Source organism: Triplophysa dalaica, chromosome 13, assembly GCF_015846415.1.
Source record: "Triplophysa dalaica isolate WHDGS20190420 chromosome 13, ASM1584641v1, whole genome shotgun sequence".
Lineage (NCBI taxonomy): Eukaryota > Metazoa > Chordata > Actinopteri > Cypriniformes > Nemacheilidae > Triplophysa > Triplophysa dalaica.
Genome location: NC_079554.1, coordinates 9,991,267 through 10,014,589, shown reverse-complemented (window position 1 = coordinate 10,014,589; position 23,323 = coordinate 9,991,267). Strand labels below are relative to the sequence as shown.

The 23,323-nt window shown below is 39.6% G+C and overlaps 2 protein-coding genes and 1 long non-coding RNA gene across 3 annotated transcripts; 1 reads left to right on the top strand and 2 right to left on the bottom strand.

Moving 5' to 3' along the window:
- The first annotated feature begins 6,184 nt into the window (after window positions 1-6,184).
- Window positions 6,185-17,533, top strand: LOC130434900 (uncharacterized). The gene is made up of 3 exons (XR_008908735.1): window positions 6,185-6,241; window positions 7,233-7,298; window positions 17,464-17,533. It is a non-coding gene; the product is annotated as an uncharacterized LOC130434900 (long non-coding RNA).
- On the bottom strand, window positions 9,518-11,375 carry six1b (SIX homeobox 1b). Its single transcript, XM_056765281.1, has 2 exons — window positions 10,629-11,375; window positions 9,518-10,080 (listed from the first exon to the last, which is right to left on the bottom strand). Exons 1-2 carry the CDS (start codon window positions 11,186-11,188, stop codon window positions 9,786-9,788), a joined length of 855 nt encoding a protein of 284 aa, XP_056621259.1. The 5' UTR covers window positions 11,189-11,375; the 3' UTR covers window positions 9,518-9,785.
- Window positions 16,661-22,970, bottom strand: six4b (SIX homeobox 4b). Its single transcript, XM_056765280.1, has 3 exons — window positions 21,990-22,970; window positions 19,568-20,205; window positions 16,661-18,019 (listed from the first exon to the last, which is right to left on the bottom strand). The coding sequence occupies exons 1-3, from the start codon at window positions 22,772-22,774 to the stop codon at window positions 17,523-17,525; spliced, it is 1,920 nt and encodes a 639-aa protein (XP_056621258.1). The 5' UTR covers window positions 22,775-22,970; the 3' UTR covers window positions 16,661-17,522.
- Window positions 22,971-23,323: the final 353 nt, after the last annotated feature.

Genomic DNA, 23,323 nt, shown 5'->3' with positions numbered 1-23,323 from the left:
AGTATTTCTTAAAGGGATAGTTGACCCAAACATGAAAGCTTTGTCACCATTTATTCACCCTATGTCATTCAAAACCTGTACATGAACACAAAAGAAGATATTTTGAGAAATGTCTCAGTAGTTTTGTATTCATACAATGGAAGTCAATGTGGGCAAATATTTTTTATCTTGTGTTTTTGTGTGTGTTCCACAGAAGAAAGTAATACAATGATGAATAAATATTATTTTGGATGAACTATCCATTTAATAAGATAACCCAAAGATAGCTGATTTCCGAAGAATAGTCTTTTAATCAACAATGTAACAAGGGACTGTCTATTTGAATTTTATTAAAACGATGTAAATTTGTTAAAATGCACAGGGATTTTAACATTATCATTTGTAAAAGGGCTATTTTTTATTCCCAATTGCAGGCTGTTATATTAGTGTAGATAAGTGGAGGGGTATACAAACTCTGTCCACCAGATGGCAGCAAATATGACGTTCAGTATTACAATGACTCTTTCTCAAAAGATATTCCGAAGTCTAGTTATTTCTCAAGCAGGGTTATACCTTTTTTCACATTTATTTTAATTATACAGTCTCTGTAATTTAGAATTTTAAAAAGCGATCTAAGTTTAAATGTATTGAAAAATCCTGTCTCTTGAGACATATCTTCTATTTTTAAAGGGAAATAACTTTAAGGAAGTCTTGTAATACCTGGTAATGGCCAGGAGATGGAGGTCTACCCATGATGTGTGGTACTAATACTTAATAATTCATAGTCTGGAACGGTGTGGGAGGAGTGTAAATTAATTTAGCAAAGGACCTATCTGTCTGACAGCCATAGAACAGTTTTTCCTATATTTTTACAGATTGGTGCATGCAACACAAACATGTACACTACTCATTTTGTCAAAAAATATGAAAATTAAAATAGTCTGATAGAACACATAAAACATTTTGATTGCATTCTACCACGACAATAATTTATACATGTGACCCATTGATCTTGATGAAAAGCTGTAAAATGACTCTGGTCTTCATTATTAGATTGATGGCCCAGGACAGAAAAACCCTTCCCTGTCACCTTGGGCCTGTAGTCCAGATGGACTGTACCTATAGAACTTCTTGCTAATATGGACACTCATTAATGATGCAGTCACTGTGTCACAAAAACACAATTGATCCCACAACAGATGCTCTGGACAAGTTTTTCAAAAGTTGTAAAAGCATTTTTAGATATTATTTTGTGTCTGTTTTTAACAAATGCTGCAATAATAATGCAATGTAAAATTATACCACAGGTTAAGTGATTGAAGATTTTTGGCCTATATGTTGATGTTTGTAATGTATAGATAGCGTATGATAAATGTCCCCAATTAATTAGTGCACTTGTCTTAGGAGGGATTCTGACTTGAAATGTTACAGTGTAGGGTTTATAAATAACTCCAGTCTCTGGTTTCTGCAGCTGTCACCACAGTTAATTCCTACTCCTTGTAGCCCTCTGCGTGCACTCTCTAAATCCTAACAAGACTAAATCCTAACAAGTCTATTTGAAGAGTTTGTTTTCAAAAAGAGATAACTCCGTTTTGAAAAAAAAAGTTTTTTTATCATGTTTTAATGTGTTTTATTGTGTTACACCGTGTCTACACCGGATGCGGCGCGAAGCAATGCGTCGCCACAAGGGACAATATCGAGAATTAGAACCCATCGTAAATTTGTCCAAACCGGACGTGGCTCGATGCGGCGCGACAATCCCATTAGAACAAGCAATTTGTCGCGTCGAATGGTGTAGACACGGTGTTAGTTAGCTGTATTTTGGGGGTTATTATGGCTTAATCAAAACGAACAAACTGCAGTTTGATTGAAATTAATTGGAATGCACTCTAAAAAAATATTTTGGATATTTTTCAAAACGAAGTTATCTCTTTATGGAATTGAACTCTTCAATATTCATCCAAAAAACACTATTATAAGCGGCGATTTACATTTCGCTTCTAAAGCCGCGCGAAAAACGCGAGCCACGCCTCTTTCTCTCGTCAAATCCCCCGCAGTGTGCGCGCGGAACTCTGAAAAGATGAACTATTTTCATCTCGATGCGGCGCCGACGCGCCTAGAAAATTCCGTCGCTCCCTATTTGGACGACTGCCGCGTGTCTATATTTAAGATAAACGAACTTCTGCGCGCAAAAGACGCGAAATGTCGCCCCTATAACAGAACGTGCAAAAACAGATTTGTGCAAGATCATTTTGTTTTCATATTTTATCAAAAATAAAATGAATAAAAGATTGGTGTTCTTTTCCATTTTTGGAAAGGAGGAATACGATTACTTTTCATTAAAATTTCCTCTTGTATTCATAATTTATATCCCATCTCGCAGTGTGAAACAGACCCCGGTTAGGGTGTGTTAAAACCTAATCCAGCCCAGTAATTCTGCTTGAGGATGGACGGATACAGACTGAGCCAATGAATCTCTGCTCTATTTGCTGTTATTCCTGTCTCACACACAGAATCCCGGCGGGCCTTTAGATGACACCGGGTGCTAATGAGGCTAAAGCAGCCACTTCCGTAGGGATCTGAATGTTCAGTAGCGCATTTAGGCTTTGTCTCATTCTTCTGTAGCTTCTATAAATGCAATTCCGCAAATGTTTTAGTGGATAAGCGTAAACCCAAGCCTTAGAGGGGGAAACTTACTTTATAAAAATAATTTATAGCAATTTACACACAGCATACAGACCTATATATCTACATGCAGATATTAAATGCAATTCAGCCACACCACATTGACAGTATTTATTAAATAAATTGATGTTTTGTTGAATTATGACTGTTATGATTTATGCAAGGGACGCATGCAGTGTATGAAGGACATTGGTTACCTTCTGGGGGTATGCAGTGTAGAGACAAAGAAGGACTAGATGTGAGGTTATTTCCTGCACAGAGATGTCCAGGCCTGTCTCAGTAAAGGAAACACGCAGGACTTCAAAGTTTTCCAGTTTGTCTCACCTTAAGAGTTTATGCTTTGTCACTCATTTAACTCTCAAGACACGGTTCAGTGAAGCGTGACCAGCTCTGCAGTGAGCAATGACAGACAACACTAAACATTCCGAGCATTTGGGAACAGGACAGCTGTGCGTGTATTAAAGGGATAGTTCACCCCAAAATAATTGTATACACACCTTCGAGTTGTTCCCTTATCTGTAAAAATGTATTTGTTCTGATGAACACAGAGAAAGATATTTGGAAGAATGATTATAACCAAACAGTTCTTGGGCCCCATTGACAACCATAGCAGGAAAAAATGCTTTCTATTTTTTTGTTTTGTTGAACACAAGAAGATATTTTGAAGAATGTTCTGGGGCACATTTTACTTCAATTGTAATTTTTCCAAATAAATGTATACAGGATTAGAACAACTAGAGAGCAATTCATCACAGAATTAACGTTTTGGGGATTTTAATTAGAAATAGTTATAAAGAAATAATGGGATAAAAAGAGAGTACTTGGTTTTGTGATGTGTGACTGCTAAAATCATGATGACTTTAGAACCCGGGTCTAGTAGAAATGTGACATTATCGGGCTAGTGCTGCTTCGTACTTTTTTTTATAGTGATCGCGTCCACATGTTTTTTTTGCACTTTTAATGATTAGAGATTGATGTGAATTCAATGATTTTATATATATATATATATATATATATATTTAAGTTTTGTGAAGTTATGTAGCTCAGTTACATTTATGTCCAAATTGTTATTGACTTGGAAACATAGGTTTGAGGATGGATTGACAATTTTCGATTATACATCATATCATAATTTTCCATCAAAATTAATTTAAAATTTGGATTTTAGTTTCTGGTTATTGTTGCAAATCAAAATATATTTCTTTGTGAATTAAATGGGGAAAAAACAAAAAATTACATTATTAAGAATTACAAATTCTTTAGTTTTTGTTTTGGACTGTGAAAAGTTCACAATGTGAATTTGTAGTACACACCTTTTTACGCTCTCCCTGACTAACCTCTCTGGCATCCTCCTCTCTCTCTCCCTCAGTTCACTCTTCCCTCCATCATCTGTTAGGTGAACAGTATCCGCCAGGTTTGTGAGCCTCTTTTGTCCCAGAGCAGGAGGAGATGTTGGCGTAGCCAGATCATGTTTCAAACTTTCATTTCCTGAAATGTTTGAGGGAACATCCAGGGTTTTATCAGTGGCCCTTACACTCGGTGAGGAGAGGGGGTGGGGGGGTGAAGGAGCTCGAGTTACCTGGTCAGTCACTTAGCCATCAGTGAACAAACGACTCTCTCTTTGACTTGAGATCTGAGTACGTACCCCATCCCGTTATAATTGGTTTTTGCTCAGGGTGCACTCAAAATGCACTCAGAAAAACGATATATATCCCAAACTGTATTACAATATACCTTGAGCAGATCAAAAGCATCAGTTCAGGATGAGTGATATTATTCCAAATTTGGTAAATAGCAGTATATGGTTTTAAGCAGCGATAGTCCAAATTGAAATGATTAACCTTTTCTCAGATCAAGATGTTGTGACAAGGTGTCTGTCAGCACCGGTCACCTGGGAGTCTCCTCCCACAATGCCCCTCTTCACCTCTGTAATCGTGCGTGTCTTCACAGGAAGGGTCTGCTTTCGGTGTTTGTCAGGCCTTCGCTCAAAAACCCCAGTGTGGAGATGTCCGATGTGAACAGGTTTGTTAAATTTAGGTTTTATTGTCTCTTTAAATTTGAGATCGAAAGAAGTTTTTTTTTGTGATAACACTTTTAGCATGCAAAATTTCTGCACAGTCCCCTGTGCATATGGGCCGCAACCAAATATAATATCACACGCCAAAGCGTTTTATATTGACAAAGTATTGGGACACCTACTTTTAATAAACATTTTTATCTATTCCAGTAAATTCCAATCAAAACAAGTATTAAAGTGATTGTTTGATTCTGTCATCATTTACTCACACACTTGTCATATCAAACCTCTATGGCCTTCTTCTAAAGAACACGAAGAAGATATTTTGCAGAATTTTGGTACTTGGTACAATCTTTAAAATATCTTCTTTTGTTTTTTTGCAGAAGAAAGTCATACAGCTTTGAAATGACAAGAGGGGGAGTTAATAATGACAGAATTTTTATTTTTCGGTGAAGGGGGCATCCTTATACGTATGTACATATATTGTCGATTTGATTGCATAAAATGAGATTGTTTAATAATACTATTACTTTCAATATTTTCTGTGCTTGAAAAGGTTACGCTGGCATATCAATCTTCTGTTGGTCTTCATATTCTATGAAGTCTCCGATCAGAATTACTGGATAACTCCAAATGTGATTTTTTAGCATGAACTTGCATTTCTGGCCTGCAGCATTTGTGTATATTTGGAAGTCAATGGAACAGAAGCACATTTCTGGAAGCAATAAAGCACAAGAGAATGCGTGTCACTGTTTGATTTAACTACAGGTAGAAGGTTTTTACAGTCCGTAATTTGAGGTAAAATCAATATCGTATAATTGTATATTCTTATCTTAATAGTTCTTCTACAAAGTAGGCTAGGAAGTAAACATTCATGTGGTTTGTTTGAAAATACTCATGTGAATCCACACATCATGTATGTTTACAGGAGTTTGTGTGGTTCCATCACCCACAAATACCGGCTTTATGAACCCTGGGGCGACTGACGCCAGGCTTGCAGAGAGGCCGTGAAAAACCCCTGCCTTCTTTCTCCTCAGACACCGCTGATGGAGGACTCCCTGCCTGGGCGACAACTGCCTCCACTCGTTTATCAGTGGGGCTTGGCTTTGAAACCTGAGCTTCTGTGACCGTTTGGAAGTAATCCGTTACCCAACTCAGCCGAACAGACCATGACCAGAGAGGGTGCTGGGAAAGCGTGTGACCCTCGACTCTGTGCTGATAAAAGCGTGAAAAAACTGCAAATTGATGGAGCAAGTCTCTCTTTGACAAATCTATAGCGGAAAGAGGACGGAAGACAAAAGCTTCCCCTGAAATTAGCTGTAGATTTGGTGTACAGAGACGACACACAGTTGGGCAGGTGTGCGGCACAGGTTTAATCCCGCCCTTTTGTACAAAAGACTTCATGACGTGTGTTTGTTTGAGCATTTGTAAATGCATTTGGGAACGTGGCATGTGTTTGTTCATAATTGAAGGCTTTTTTCCTGTCCTTCTTTGTAGACAATTATTTTCCCCTTACTGTACAGAGGGATGCGCTCTGAGAGCACTGTATAGTCTGATGAGGTAATAAACAGAATTAAAACGTAATAGTTCATGTAAAATTGATGTCATTTTGTAATGCAATACGATGCTGGTTAATCGAGAGTCTGAGAAACGCAAAGTCACTGTGGTATTGTGCCATTAGTCATGACTTCCTGTAAAGGCATACAATGTACTCTACCGGGCTCGTTCAGATCGCTCAATTCTTTTTAGTTTTGTTTGTTTCAGGGACTGAAACAAACAAATCTGTGAAACAAAGAACTGTGCAAAACAGATCTTTTAAATATTTCCCATTTTTAATCTACTGCTTCAACAAACATGTTGGCTTGTTTTATTATTATACATTATTAATACATGATTTTTTAAAACTGATATTGGATCATCTTTCCGTTTTGATTTATGACTCTGTTTTGTAATAAATGGTCCACTGGGTTTTTGGAGTCCACTATAGTTAATAAGGGATTTTCAACATCTCTCCAAGGCCAGATTCTGTAACATTACAACCATATGGAAAACCGCTTTCACTTTCCTTGTAAATACCCAAACCTCTCTCCGGCACTCCGGTGATTAATTATAAGCTGTTAGCACAAACTAACATTTTCCTTGAAAAGCTGTCTTAATCTTCCCAATTTCAAGATTCATTAAACAGGTTACGTCTATCATATACATATCCTCCTGTCTGTTGAACCATTCATGTAAATTCTGTCATCACTTGTCATTTCAAACCTGTATGACTTTCTTTCTTCTGCAAAACACAAACAAAGCTATTTTGGAGAGTGTTTGAAAACGAAAACCGTTGGTCCCCATTGACTTGCATTAGTTTAGTGTAAATACAATAGAAGTCAACGGGGACCAACGGTTCACAGATGACAGAATTTACAGATTTACAGAATTAAAATTTTGGGGTGAGCTCCTTCTTTAATACACATAATTCATAGCCGCGAGAACTCAGACATTCAAAACCTCTGCAGTCTGTCCAAACTTTTTATGTTGTTTGTTTGTTGTCCCATTCTAGAATCCCATGATGTCTCATTGAGCCGAACCTCCAGGCTAGGGATGACCTGAGCTCAGGTGACAAAAGGTAATACAGAGAGAGGGCAGAGAGCCATGAAGCCCACCTGTTCTCTCTAACCCCCCTTAACAACTCCCCAAAGTCTAAACTATTATCTATGAAGAAAATAGCACTCACTCATTCCCCCTCCTAAACCCCACGAAGGCTGCTCACATTACAGCCGAACCCTTTTTCTTCCCACATAAAAAAACTTGATTTGTCTCATTCACCGTTAGCACAGGCCTGTGCTTTGTGTCCTCACCTTGGCTTAGCGGTAGCGCGAAGCTCATGCACTGAGAGAGAACAGGGACTTGAAACCTGAACCTTTTAAAAGCAGCCTTGGCCTGCAGATCCAAACACTCGTTCCCAACCCACCCTCTCTGAGGGCTAAATATCAGGCTACAAGAGTGAAAAATAAAGCTTTATGATTTCTAAATTCTCTCATGCACCTGCATGTTCTTACGTTTCACGTTGTTTATTTCCTTCCACATTAAAATGGCCACATTGAACCTGCATGCACATTTGGCTCCGAATTTACTTTAAATTCATTAAATAATTATTTCTGAAATGTTTGTTATGCTTAATATTTTGTTATTTTTTAGTTATCTTAACAAATATTAACTGTAGCTATAATATTTTTTATAGTATAATTGATTTAAATAACGCAGTAAAAATGCAAAGATTTTAAATCGTTTTCTTTTGTTTTAAGACATGATATTTGGCTCAAGATTGGGGTCTACAGGCTCCATTTTGTTTTACTATAAATTAACCTACAGTTTAAATTAAGTAATCAATTACAAATTAGTCACTAAATGATCTTCAATCGCCCTATACTTTACTGCGTAACCCCAAACCACTGAACCGTTAATACACCAGTTAATTCGTTTTAGAAAGGACGTTTACAAGTAATTGACAATTTTGTATAAAACAATATAGGAAATAAAGCAAGGGTAAACGGTCAAAAACGAAAAAAATGTTGCAGCCTTAAACAAAAGTTGCATTTAATGTCAAAATCGCACGTACCCTTGGGGCAAAATTGCAGTTTCCACTCTATGGGCGGTTCTGGGCCTCCAGTGCTCTACAAAGCGGACCTAGCGCGAGCAACTGGTTCCGATTAGCGACCGGAAATCCTCGGTACTCTCTGTTAAAAACAATTACCCTGACGTGCGTGCCTGGAGATGGGTGGGAGGCTACCTCCTTTCGCTAGAACTAATATCAGGGGTCCTTGCTAAATCTTTCCTTCCATCTGAACATATTATTTAGGTGAGCCAATATTCTGCAATGCCAAATAATGTAGTCTTCCACCTGTACAGCAGAGACAATAGCCTATTTTTCATGTTGTGTTTATCATCATCTGAAGACATAGGTCCTCGTATGAAATAAACACTGTAATACACATCATCCAAGAATAACAATAATAAATAAAAGAACACGGGTCAGCTGTCTGAAATACATGTTTGCATTTTTGCTCAAAAGAAACTTATGAATGAAGCCACGTGAGTGTGCCTCCCGCAGCTGGTATGTCTTCTCTTTGGCCCAGAACCGCCAGAACAAACATTGAGAGAGCGCAAAGTAAACACCCCACTACAAATCCAACGATGCACTGAGACCACAAAAGCAACACGCGCCTCCTGAGGCTAAAGGAAAATCAACAACTCCCAGCTTTTTTGTTGACCCGCATTATTATGAGAACGTTTGTGACATGGATATGTGAATAAATGGGTGATTATTGAAAGGAAAGCGAAAACGAAAAAGAAAAATTTTAGATATTTGATTTTATATTTCATAAATTTGTTTATTTTACATTTTAAAGTGTCCACAATAGTTGTATTGATTACAATAGCCTACTTGCGAAACACTATTCGAGCCTGTATATTTTTAAGTAACGTGTTTTTGTAAAATAATATATTTATATCGTTTTGCAGTGTTTTGTGTTAAAGGTAAATGTTAAACATTCCACATTTGGACCGATTCTTTAAAAAAAAAACATCTGGCACCGTTTGCACCTTGTATAATGTTAAATTTTAATTTACCATTTTATTTCTTAGTAAATTGTACATTGAATTTTAAAATAATTATATTTTAATAAAATTCGTGCTTTCTATCTGTTTTCTGTCGACCTCCCTAAATCCCATATTTATAGCGAATATTTGCACCCCGAAATATCAGTAACATTTCCACTGATTTAGCTTTGTCTCAACGGATTTTATTGGTGCAAAACAGTACATTGCATGATGAAATGCTAGAAGAATGTCTTATGAATTTAAAGAAAAGAATTGTTTTATTAACTGCTTTTGGGTTGTCTTCTGACCAGTTTAACGACTTGGCAAATGTCAGTCCGTATAACCTACCATGGTAAAGCGTATCACATGAGCATTTCTCTGCAAACCAGAGAATAGCTAAGAGTTTTTCATTAGATTTATACTGTTCCTTTTTCATATATACAGTAAAAGTGGCAGATCTCAGTCTATTCGGTACAAAATAAACAAAAATAAATAAAAACACAGTCTTAATCATTTAAGAACCAAGGTCCACTAGGCTTGAAGTTAAAGGTCCCAGTAATGAATCTTGGAGCTGATGTGGGTGTCCTTGCATGCCGTGTACCGACTGTGCGGCGCCGAGGCCGGTCATGGGGTACGCGGACGCGCCGGGGTGGCTCATGTTACCCTGGAGCAGGAGCACGGAGTTCTGGTCAGGACTCTGCGGGGGCGAGAATTCGTCCTCCGAGCTTGACATCAGGGACTTCCCGCCGTCCAACGGTGACAGCTGGTTCTGTTTGTTAGCGCCCGCGTTGTTGTTTTCGCTGTTCTCTCTGCCAGAAATCAAAAGGTGCACAGAATGTGATGCATACGCATTTAGTTTAATCTTTAAAATGAAATATACTTTCTATTCTAGTCTCCTTATATATTCTAGACCTTATATTAAAAATTACAGCATTAATTATGAAATGCAGATTTGAAATGCAATCTTGTGTATATTTTTACAAACCAAAATAGCATTAAAACAATTATTGCTACATGAAAAGCATATCGTCTCTACTGAATTGCTTATTTATTCTGATTGATAACTAAAAGGTCAAAAAGAATAAATAATGTTTATATTACACTGTTAATTTCTTTAATAATAATCTGACATTTTAATGTACATCCTGTTATGAGAACTACAATAAATTAGCGCTCGTGGACTAAAAATGTCTACGCGTTCTGTTTGTCAACAATAGCATCATGGCTCCACAAACAATAACAAGCATCGTTAAAAATCGTGTGATGATGAAAATGTCATAAGTAGAACGCGTAATTTAGTGCTTGTTTTGTGTATACATTTTTTTTAATCTTCATGCGCTCAGGTGATTTATCGTACCTTTCTTTCGCCTCAGCTGCGCGATCCCTTTGCCTTCTGTTTTTAAACCAGTTGCTCACTTGTGTGGTGGTCAGCCCCGTGGCCTCGGCCAGTTCCCTCTTTTCCCGGGGAGATGGATAGGGATTGTGAGTGTACCATTCACGCAGTACACCGCGGGATTTTTCCTTAAAACAGTAGCTGGTCTCCTCGCCGTCCCATATCGTGCGCGGCAGAGGAAATTTCCTCCGCACCCTGTATTTCCCCACTGCTCCCAGTGGTCGTCCCCTCAGCTTCTCAGCCTCAACGTAATGGGCCTTAAGCCATAGCTGCTGCAGTTTCGGGTGGTTGTGCGGAGAGAACTGGTGGCTCTCTAATATCTTATAAAGCTCCCTAAAGTTTCCACGATGAAATGCGACCACAGACTTGGCTTTAAGGACGCTCTCGTTCTTGTGGAGATGGTCGCAAGCCGGAAGAGACCACAGAAATCGGCCGAGACGCTCAAGGTTCCCCCCTTGTTGCAGCACCTCGCACACACACGCAACTTGCTCCTGGGTAAACCCGAAAGAAGGCAACATTGACATGACGTCTGGTCAGTGAGCTGAATCCCAACTGCCAAACCGCTCTCCGTGCTATGATGCTATGAAGGAAGCGGAATGGGTGACAGCTTCTGTTTGTCTTCGTTTAATTGGAGCGATGAGGTCGTCGTGCGAGATTTTTGCGCAGGTCACTGCGTTTGGCGACGTCCGCTGCGCGAGCCGTGAAGTTTTGGGTGTTTGTTCAAGACAGTTTGCTCACTATCGAGTCATGTCGCGCTAAAAGAGCAGTGCGCGTATGCTGATTGGCTCTCCATCTGCCCTATCCCCAGCAGCAGTGTGGAGAGAACTCTGCTTCGCTTTCCTCCCACGGGGACCCGGTGGTCTGAAACTGGATCCCCCGTCTCCAGTTCTACCTGAGGGAGACGGGCACCTCGATACTAATCAATTATAGCAACTGTCTAAAGGTAGCGTTCACTCATATTTCACATAAAGCCTTTACATGTTATTAAGCGAACTTTGTTCGTCCTTGCCAACGTTAAATCATAATTTTGAAAACAAAGACAAGAACACAGACGGAGATTATGTCATTTATAAATTTGGGAGGCGATGCGTTTCTTTACCATTTTATTATATTCAAGAGTACAACTACAATTGCATATTAGTGTCTGTTTATAAATGCATCCGCAATTAAGAATATAATAATTGTCGTACAGGTGATTAGATTGCTATTTTCACTTTATGGCTTGGCTTGTGTTCATTGTCAAGGGCACACGCTGTGCGCATGGAGACAGACGCGGAGATACTTGGAGATCCATTAAAAACAATCAGCTGGTAAGATAACCCAATGCTTGACACTAGATAAAAAACGACGGCTTCTTTTAAGATTATTCGACTGAATGCTCAAGCCTACAATCCACATTCTTAAAAATAATGGTTCCTCAAAAGTTCCTCGTCAAGGTATGGGGTTCCATAAATAACCTTAAAAATCCCCATAAACGTTCTGTTGTCCGGAAGTGCGGTGTAACGTAAAAAAGTGGTTCTTTAAAGTGCATTTGACGGTAAATTTCTTTTGGGGACTCAAAAATAGTTCTTCCATGACATCACTGCAAAAAATCTTTTAGCAGTTTTTTAAGTGTGTTAAAGGCTATTGTAAAAGAATAAGATGCATTTATATAGGCTACGTAGAAAAAGGAAAAAAGAAGGTCTCCATTTGATGTTTATTTGATCTCCAAGCAATTCGTGAGGGATCATTTGAGAGAGAAATGAAATTTAAGAAATATCGTAGCTACATATAATAAAGCATAATTAAATCGTATGACAATAAATGTTTTTTCTTTTAACACCATACACCGTAAATATAACCACATGGCAAGTCACTAATTTGTATAATTTGTATAGTTCTGGCGCAGAATAGACATTTTCTTCCCACCTCACTCTAACTCGTTTTTTCTCCCCTCTCTCTGTACAGTGAAATCTAAAACCGGCGCATTAGTAAATGAGTTCTGTGTTCGTCGAGGTTTTGCCATCCAGACGTTGTTTTAAGGCACAGATCTCGTTTCCTTATCTTCGTCTAAATCTGCAACCTGACACCACGGCGACCCAAAACTCACAATCACTCACCCAGAATGGAGCACCTCATTTTAATTTAATTTAGACGCAACGTTCGTTTTTAAGAAATCCTTCAAGCGCTCTCTGCGAAGGGGCCCGATTATGTAGAGTACACTTTGGGAGCCTCCCGCGTTCCCTGTTTAAAACTAAATGATCTTGCAAACTCATTTTCAGTCTCGAGACTTTGGGATGAAACGAGGACTTAATCGGTTTAAGCAGCCAATCCGTACACCTGTGAAAACAACTTTTTGCTCACTGTCTCTGAAGGGTCAGAGATGAACAGGCTAATGAAAGCTGGCCCATCCATCTGTCCTGAGGAATCAACCACAACACATGCGTTTTTTCCTTTGCTGAACATTTAAAATATAAGGATGTTCAATATATTTAAACTTTTGGGGAGATCGCCTATTATAAAATATAATTATAAATATGTAATTTTCATAATTTTATACTTTTGTTGTTTACTTATTTGTATTTTGTGTAACTGGTTCAGTGGGCTTTTAAAATAAATGCTAACATTTAACAACTGCTTGGTTTTTCATTGGGGAAAATGTTATGCCAATATTTTTTCTCTTTTTTTTTTGACATGCATCACTTCATTTCTGATAGGACTAACGAAGTTTCATCAGTTTGTAACGGTGGTTTTCCAATTCGTAAGAAAATTTTAATAGCTGGATTTTTGACTGTAGACCTTATTGAGTTTAACGACATTTAGGCCGATTCGTAAGCAGGGTCAAGTATCAGCTCCAGTGTAACAGCACACGGGTCGTGATTGACGGCGCTCGGGTTGTCGTAATGTCTCCACCACATTGTGGCGCGCCCCCTCCTTAAACCTCAAAAATCGAAAGGCCGTGCCCGTTCTCAGGCCTTGATCATTTCAAGATGTGCTCTTTTATGGCCTAAAGGCGAGGGCTGGCAAGGTCGAAGCTAACTCCTGCACACATACCAATGGTAAACACACCATAAACTACTTCCCTCAAAAAATACATCACTACCGTATATAAGGTGTAGTATACAATGAGGTTATTCTTCAGTAAGTCTCATGGTCATGGCAGTTTAGTCCAATTTGAAAGTGCGTTTTTTAAGGTTAAACGAATAGCGTAATTTTAACATTTTCGATACAATCAACATTTCGTGCTATGCAACAAATTAAAACAATATTCTGAAATAACAAAAATTGCTAATTTCCTAATCAGAGTATGGCTATAGCAGATTTCAGCTAAATCCATTTTAGCAAATTAAACTTTAATAAATTTGTGCAGATATAAGATTACTAAATAAAAGTCTAAAGTCAGAAATTAAATGTTTCACAGGTGTATGTAACTATAATCATGTGTTATGCTTATTTAGTTAAGTCTTTGTGTTTGGTGACAATGTCCCACCTAAATTCGCCCACACACTTCATATCGTTTTAAAGAAATTGTTGTTTTTGTTTCATTTCCAAAAGGTAATTTTCCCATGGCCACTATGGGAATGCAGATTTTTTTGCCTAAAAATTATAGCACATACATTTTATTTTGGTCAGTTTGGATAAAAAATTATAAAACGAATGGTCATGTTTTAATCTTTAATCAGCCTGTTTTAATCTCTAAATATAATTTAGTGATACAATTTATTTCATAAATACCATACATTTCATATTTTTAGATCATCTTAAAACTAACATTCTGGGCTTGTAAGCAATACCCATTACCCTGTTGGTTTTAAAATTGAGTGACATCAAAGTAAAATAACAATATAAAACAGATTTTAAGTAAACATCTTAAAAACTCACATTCTCAGTTTCAAATCACTTAGCAATCTTGATTTTCAGAGGAAATCAGGATTGCATGTTGTTTCCCCTCTTGGAGAGACACTAACAGGTGAAGAGGATGGATGAATTAATCTTACAATAAAATATTCTTATTTTACTTTCAATAATTTCAATAATTTTCAATTTGTTTTGTAAACTTTTCTTGCTATAACATTTTTAAACTTATAATGAATGATATTATCTGTCACAATATTAATAGACTACAGGCACGGAAGTCATATAGCACTGACCCCTGCTGGCTTGGATGTTCTAGCAATATAGGTCCTGTTAATTTATTAAATTCATACACAGCCAATAGAAATTTAATAAAGAAAAACGATTATTTACGTGCTCTATGTGTATTTACACATTGGAAAGATCGATTTGTTCAAATCAATTTTCAAGCCTACTTATACAGATGCATTCTTTTACCCAATATTTTTTACAAAACGAACCCTGAATGTGGCCCCACAGAATCCCTGCTCCCAGGACTTAAGTGGGAGTGTACAGAAGTGGTAGGTCCCAAACCCAGTTGCCCCTTGACCTCACATTAGCACAGGGTATAGTGCTTTGGCGCAGTGGGCACGAGGGTCAGGTTACATATGCCACAGAGTCTGCTGCGCCTCACTAAATGTCACACTTTGAAACCTCCAGAAAAAGTCAAGGGTCAGGTTCTTTAATAAGTCCACTTCTGCAGGGTTCCTTCTTTTTTATGGCCCGCCTCTCTGAGAATTTATTACTATCTTTGACACTATGTTTAAAAACATGGAGGGTAGCATGCTGAATATTTCTATTTGCAGCAGCGCAAGTCTATTTTTACTTCATCCTGTTCATCGGTACATCGAATGCACTCAGTTTATGATTTTCACGTGCCTTTCTCATAAGAATGTTTGGTTTACTTCTGGTTGTGCGTCGTTATCCTTTCTTCATTCTTACTGTGAAACAAGATAGCGAATTAAAATGAAAGATTTTTTCTGCTCTTCTGTGCCTTTTGTAAGTACTTTAAGGTCACTCAATAATTCACCCTATTCATTGTACGAGATGATGTGACGTATGTATTGAAATAATACGGTGAAAGCAACACGATACCGTTTCCCATGAAACACACAGTGACACACAGTCAGCCGAGGGGAAATGGGGGACATGAAACACGCATGTCCCTTTATTCTTGCGGCCACCGCTTCTTTGCTCAAAGCCCCAGACAATGGCGCTTTCTTACCCTTCAATATTCCAGGAGGTGTCATCGGATACCTGGCAATCAGCTAATCTGTTGCCCTAGGCGACTGGGTCACCTTTGGGCAGGTAACAATAGATTCTTTACCCAATGTGCTTTTTTGTCTTTCCTTTGTGCAAGGGAGAAAATCTTACCTGGGCGGCATTCAATTAGCGCTGACTCACACGGGCCGGTGTAGACGACTGTGCATCAAGAGAAGGAAACGTTCCCACGGAAATATACAGACTGTCCCAACTCCCACTCATTGTTGTAGAATCAAAACTGGCATTCTTTACCAAATTTGTGAATTCAAGTATTTGGTATAGGTTAAAACCTGATAGTAATGTTATTTGAATATCTATCTACATAAACAGCCAAGAAAAATGAGTCGGATTTTGCCCCCAAGTCCCAGCCAAAATTCTCTTCCAGTCTGATCATGTGACAAAGGTTCAGGAAATCTAATAAGGATATGTAACTTCTCCTCATATACCCTGTCTTTTTGGATGACCTTTACTTTGAGTAGTGACAGGTACCATATGACACTGTTAAAGCTAGTGGGGGTGTTCAGCTGCCAGGCTTTGGCAGACGATCACAGAGGACGCCCCTGGTGAGAACACAAGCCTGATCTCTAGCGCGCCGCATATGTGTACGTCCATGCATTAGTAATGTCTGAGATCACAGCCGGCCATCCGGGGGGTCCAAGCTGTAGCCTAATCTTGTTAAATGGATATCCTTACGACTGACGTCACACCTGCCTTTGGTTAAAAGCGTAAGGCATCTTACCTGGTGCTTTCAATAAGAGATGATTCATTTCAGGTGATGTCATTCCCTTATTGAATTATGAGACTTGAGGACTCTAATGTAGAACATCGGTGTATATGACAGAAAACTCACAGATCATTCATTAATATGTACAAATATAAATATTTAATAGGGTGGAAGGGTTTAGAAAAATAGGTTTTAGTCAGGACATTGGTTGGAAGGATTCTTGAGGTTCTTGCAGTATGTACAGTGCTATGTTTGGTATATTTATCTGGATGTCCTGCGTTCATCACTGAGCTCATTGTTGGGCATTTTCTAATTCAAAAGGAAATGTGAAATTAAACCGAAGACGTAACAAAACATCAAAATGATTTAGAAAAAAAAAAAACGCTCAGTTCCTTCTGATGAATTCCTGCAAACAAATAGCTGCTTGTCTAGCTTACATGTTATCGCTTCCTTGTACGTTGACATTTTATAAAGAAGGCACATGTCACCAGTTGCGCTAATGGTAGAGATTAAATACCTGAAAAAACCATTAAAATCACAAAAAAAACATAAAATTCCTCAAAAATCAAACATAACAAAATAAGCTTTATCACATTTGTATAATCACACTCAAAAGATTTAAATACAAAAATTCCAACAACAACAAAAACACATTTGTGCTTCTAGAACATTTTGTTAAAAGAAACAAACCATGAGGCTACAGTTTTAAGTTTGATTCTGAGCACATTCGCGTTGTGCTTTAACGGGTCCGTCTTTCGTTCTATATTTTTATGAGGTGAGCGCTAAGACAGTGCAGCTACATAATCTTCAAAAGGTCAGTGCATTGCCTGGTACATTCTGCATCCCTCTTAGTGCAAGTTGGGACAGAAAGGCACTGTTCACATCGTTTCGCCGCGTATATCCACCGTCAGGCTTCAAAACTTGGATTTGTGCTTACAGGGTCCCTGTTATTATGCCACAATGTGGTGCGACAAAACCAGTCCAGCACAAGCTCGGAGTCAGAGGTCACTTCCATCATCATCCATTTGTACCGTCTGCAGCTTGGCAAGCTCTTTCCCTTCCATCTCCAGGTCTCCACAAATGACCCTGACCGGACCTTCTACTGCCCTAGAGGGGCCATGGAGGCTGTTGGACAGATGCAGATGGATACCTTCGGATCCGTAGTCTGAAGACAGAGTGCCGTTGCCTTCGTGGAGGCTACGTCCAGATTGATTCAAGGAGTGGTGGACCTCTGTGCTAGAGAGGGCGGAAGTGACTGTGGCTGTGACAGTTGGGGCAAGAGAACCGCCAGTGGATGAAGATGAGCCGAGATTTGAAGAAAGGAAAAGCGAGGCTGTGTAGCCCAGGTTGCTGCCTTGGTCAAGGGAGATTTCAGAAGGATAGGTGTAGCTTCCAGTCACATCCAAAGGCTCCTGCTTGACGGTCTGAGTGTAGAGCAGGGTTTGGTTCGAATGCTGGGGGGAGTCGCTGACCACATTGCCCAAAGGAGCAGAGCCTGTATGGGGATAAAAGGTCAGCGGATTTAGTTTGCGCTTTATGCCGAAGATTTATGTTTACTTCATACACTAATGAATATATTGTGCTGTGACTTCAAGGTAACCCCAAACACTTTGACTGGGCCAAACCAGACCATGAAACAACCCTCTACCCCCATAGCACTTTCTTTCTTGTAGCTGGCTATAGTTTCTCCACTTATAACAGCTCAATGAGAGCTAAGAGAGAGAAGAGTGTGATTGGTTTATCCAGAGGAGACTCCTTCATTTCTATCCCAAGAGATTCACTTGTTTCTCTCTGGCTCTTGCTGTCAATATCTCTTTGTGCCTCTCTTCCTTTCTTTCCCTCTGAACTTTTCTAGTGAACTGTAAAATGAAACACCTTTTTTTTCTGTTTGCGGTTGGACTCGATATGATTTCCTTGTAACTCTAGAACGTGGTTCTTGGCACATGTCTCAAGCAGTGACAGCCTCTGGCTTGTGGCCCGACACTTTTCTTCCATTAGGCTCGCAGAAATGTCTGATAAACAATCACAGCGCCCACGCCCCCCACTCCCCCTTATACACGTTTATGAAACTAGAACCAAATTTTTTACGTTTTCTTCAGTTTCCCCCAGGCATTGCTTAGTGGAGATCATTGTGAAGGTGGGTCAGAAACTTAAAACCAACAGATTTTCCCTCCACTTTTAAAATTGGACATTTTTGCTTGTGGATTACTCGCTATTGTGGATGTGAAGTTCTGTAACTGTATCTCGCTTGTTTTTTCTTTATATACAAAAACAGCACAAAAAATTGCTATTGTTTTTGTGTATTTCTGGCCCTGGACATCAAACTTTGTGTGTTGTTATGAAGAAATATTTTATTGGATTGCCTTTTAAATTACGAGCAGAAGGAAACCGGGTTTGGGCTAAACAATTTTAATATCTTCATTTTCGTGCTGGATCGTTTGGGCTCAACTGTTTTCCCTCTAAATCAAAAGTTCAGCCAGGGGTGGGTTTGTTTTTATGTGGCTCGTAAACTGCATATTAAAGGATAAAACAGACGACCAAGAGAGGAGCCGAACACAGCTAGCCTTGCTGTTATTGATGTGGCCATAAAATATTCATGGAAAGAACCATTAGTGAGTGGTTAGGGCCATGGAGAGGAGGTGGGGACGGTGTTGAGAGGCCTGCATTTGGTATGATCCTCTAGCCAGTTGACCTGGACCCCCACATGCCTCTAGCTGTTTTACCCACAATACACTCCAACCACCCGTGACCCGCAATGCTCTCTTGCGAAACCTCAGCCTTTTAGCATCCAGCGTTGTGGTTGCTTTTGGCAAGCTCAACAACGTACAACGTTCTGTCATAGTATTCTCCAAAGTGATGATGTCATTACTCTGGCTCTTATGAGCTCACTGGAAGTGCTCTTGACTACTTTATACATTCTTGTTTTGTATCTTGAAAGAAATATTAAAAGTGTCAGAAAAATATTACTCCTGTCTACACCCAGTTAAATCTTAAATTGAAGATTTTTATACTGTAATTTATATTGTATATAAGGTCCTCTTACCATGAGTGGAAGATGTAGAGGACGGTGGGAGCATCAGAGGAGGAAGACCCATGGTTATTTCGCTTCCAGGGAGATTGACCATGCTGTAATTGCTGAGATGAAGAGCTCCTGAGGTAGTGGATCGTGTGGAGAGGGGAGAAGCAAAGGAGACCGTTGAAGAAATAACTCCATCTTCAGCATTTGAAATTAGAGTCTGCATGGTATCCAGCTTTCCAGAGCCTGTTTCACTAACCCCCATTGAGAAAGGAGCATAAGACACAGAAGACCCTCCCAACATCCTTTCCTGGCTATGATGGGAGACCCTTTGAGAATCAAAGGTCAAGAAATGGCCACCTGTGGCACCAAGTCCATTCAGGAGAGCATTGTTACTATGGGACTGAGCATAGGGTCCACCGTTGATGTAGTGGGCATTCACACTCGTCAGGTCACCATTAAAACACATTCCTCCTGCTGCATGTGAGGACATTTTTACATCTCCAATCTGTTGAATGACAGTCGTTCCTCCGTCTGAGTAAACTGTTGGGGGGGCTGTTCCGTGTGTGGCTGAACTTGAAGAACCGCTGGACAGGGGACGTGGTGACAAGTCCTCCTGGCCCTTACTGGACTCATCTTCTGTGCTGTGATTGCCATCTGACTCGCTGTAAGAAAAACACTTGGTTTATATTACAGTTCTATCGCATTCTTGTTAAAATGTTAAAACTTGATGAAATTGTCAAAATGAGTAAATCTTTGAGTATCTATTGTGTTGAATAACTATGGAATTTGGTTTTAAGGGGTGAACTTTTTCATTTATTGACCTTCGTGTGGTTCAAAGCCTGTAAAGGATTTGTTTTTATGCAGAACACAAATAAAAAAGCATTTTGAAAAATGTCTCAGTGGTTTGTTTGGTCTGTTCATTCAATGGAAGTCAACGGGGGGCAATGTTGTTTGGTTACCAACGTTCTTAAAAATAGCTTTTGTGTTTTGAAGAGTAAAGTCAGTCGCACATGTTTGAAATGACATGTGGGTGAGTAAATGATCAAATAATTTTCATTTTTTGGTGAACTGTCCCTTTAAGCCAACGTTGTTGTTTGGTAGGCAGACAATACAAACCAAAATATATATATATTCATTTTTCATAAGCTTTGGTGTTGATAATGTATGTTTTCCTGTAAAACCAGTAAATTTGTACACTTATTTTTAATCTCTCTGTCCCTTTAAAATTCTTATTTATGATGACCATAATCAATTCAAAAAGGCAGGACTGCAAGAAGTGGGGCATTTTTGCCCTGTTTAAAAAACCTTTATAATATGAAGAATAAAATACAGTGGACAATAAAAATATATAAATAATTTGTTTATTATACATTTGGTTCTCATCTACTGTGGCAATCCACTATTGGATCCTTACAAATACAATTTAAGCCCACTTTAATAATAGCAAAGTTATGTGAATTTTTTTACTTTTAAAAAGGTACTAATCTAAAAAAAACAATTCACATGAAAAAGCATCATTTCCAGAGTGGACCTCTTGCCCTCAGGGGTCAAAAATGAGATAAAAGGATCAGGGCTCTTGGAGGCATTTGGTGGGTCTCTTTACAGACCATGACAGCTGCGGGTGCATCGTCCAGAGAGGGCCAAGTCATCTATACAAAGATCTTATTGACACGACAAGCAGTTAGTGTTTTTTCATCCGTAGCTCACATATGGAGTTCATGAGCATCTCCGTTCACACAAAAGTACTTATCTTAGTCAGGGCGATGGTATCGTTACATCAAAGCAGCAGTCCTGACCCACAGGGAAAACGTCCCTTATTTACAAGCTTTAGAATTTAATATTTATAATAAAGCGACGCATTACATTGACATGTGCGGGCGGGATGATTTAAAGCTGTTTTCTAGCGCAGCTTGAACGTCTGTAAAGCAAACAAGAAGTTTGCAGATACAGAGCTGCCCTTATCTTCAGAGAGCCCCGAGCTGTGAAGAGGGTTTTGACCACGTCAGGAGATTGAGTGGAGATCTCTCTTACTGATAATCAGGGTGGGACAATAGGCTTCAAATCCAGAAACAAACATAGACAGTGGATATGGTAATGTAATGCTGATCATATCTAAGGTAAACGGAGGGTCTGTTTAGCCTGTTAAGATGTTTGTCAGGTCTTTGTTTTGCTTATCCAATTAATTGGACCCCTTTAATTCAAGACTTATTTAGTATATTAAGTGTGTATTTGTTGCCACAACCAAAGGCGTCACGGTCTCCACGTAAAAACTACACATCGTTTAAGCTTCGTATTTCAAAACACTGGTGAAACGTGTCCTTCTTCCAGTCTTGCGCACACGGCCAGATGAGCGCGCGTCCAAGTATACATTTAAACTATGAAAGCTTCCTAAACGGATGCAGAATCAATATATTGAGGATAAAAATAACTTGTCAGTGTGTCCTACCTTTTGGATTGCGCCTCGGACGGATTTCGATCTCTCTGTCTTCTGTTCTTAAACCAGTTGCTGACCTGCGTCAGAGACAGTCCTGTTAATTTTGCCAGATTTCGTTTTTCGGCCGGCGAGGGATATCGATTTCGCTTATACATATCCTTTAGCGCATTCCTAGACCTCTCTTTAAAACAGTACACGGTCTCTTCCCCGTCCCAGATAGTCCGAGGAAGGGGATATTTCCTGCGTAAGCGATACTTGTCCACGGCACCCAGCGGTCTGCCCCGCGCCTTCTCCGCCTCGGTGTAGCGCGCCTTGTACCACATATCCTGTAGGGAAGGGTGGTTTGACGGACTGAAACTGTGGTTCTCCAAAATACAGTACAGCTCTTGATACCGGGCTTGGTGAAAAGCAACTATCGCTTGCGCTTTAAGGATGCTCTCGTTCCCCCGGAGTAGATCGCTCTGCGGCAGTGACCAGAGGAACCTCGCTAAGCGCTCCACATTTCCACCCTGCAGCAGCGCTTCACAGACGCACGCAACCTGTTCGGGAGAAAAGGCAAGGGACGCCGGTGCGCAGTCCAAAAGTTCGGAACGGACGGCATCGACGGCCGAGACTGAAGTTGCATTCTCCATAGGCAACTCCGCGGGGTCCAGCAGTGACAGCTTGACACTCCCACGATTCTCCAGTGCCCTTGCGCTCTCCCTCTTGATCTCATCGGCACTAATGACCTCGCTTGAGGAAGAAGACATTTTTAACGCGTCCAGATAAGTCACTCCTCTGGGTTTCAGGCAGCACATCAGGCGATCGGGTTTCGCCACTCCATCCAAGCGCGATCAGGTAACCGGCCGCTGTGTGGTGTGGATAAGATCTCGCGTCCCCGTTCCACCACAAGTTAACTTCATAGCCCACGTTGAAAAGGAGTCCAAGTCCTGGGCGCGTTTTGATTCGCCGCCGGGACTCCGCGGGGAGGAGCGAACGAGATCTGAAGACGAATGTTTGCACTGGGAACGTCCATCAGGATCGGAGGTGCGCAAGGTGATCACAGAAGAATTGCATGCAACAATGTGTCCAAAGTAATAACCACAAACAACATAAAGTTGCGTTGCGTTTTATAAAATAGACATTTTTGGTTTGCGTCAGCACAACATTTGGTTAGTCAGTGCTTATGGAATCAGACCAGAACATAATTCTGAATACATTGAACCAATATATAGCTTGAAGTTACTATTTCATAGAAACCAGAATAACAAAATAAGATGTTATGTCCGCACCATCTTAGCTCAAAGACATCTGGCATTACTCTCCACCTTAAACAGAAGGCTTCACCTTAATAGCACAATATGAAT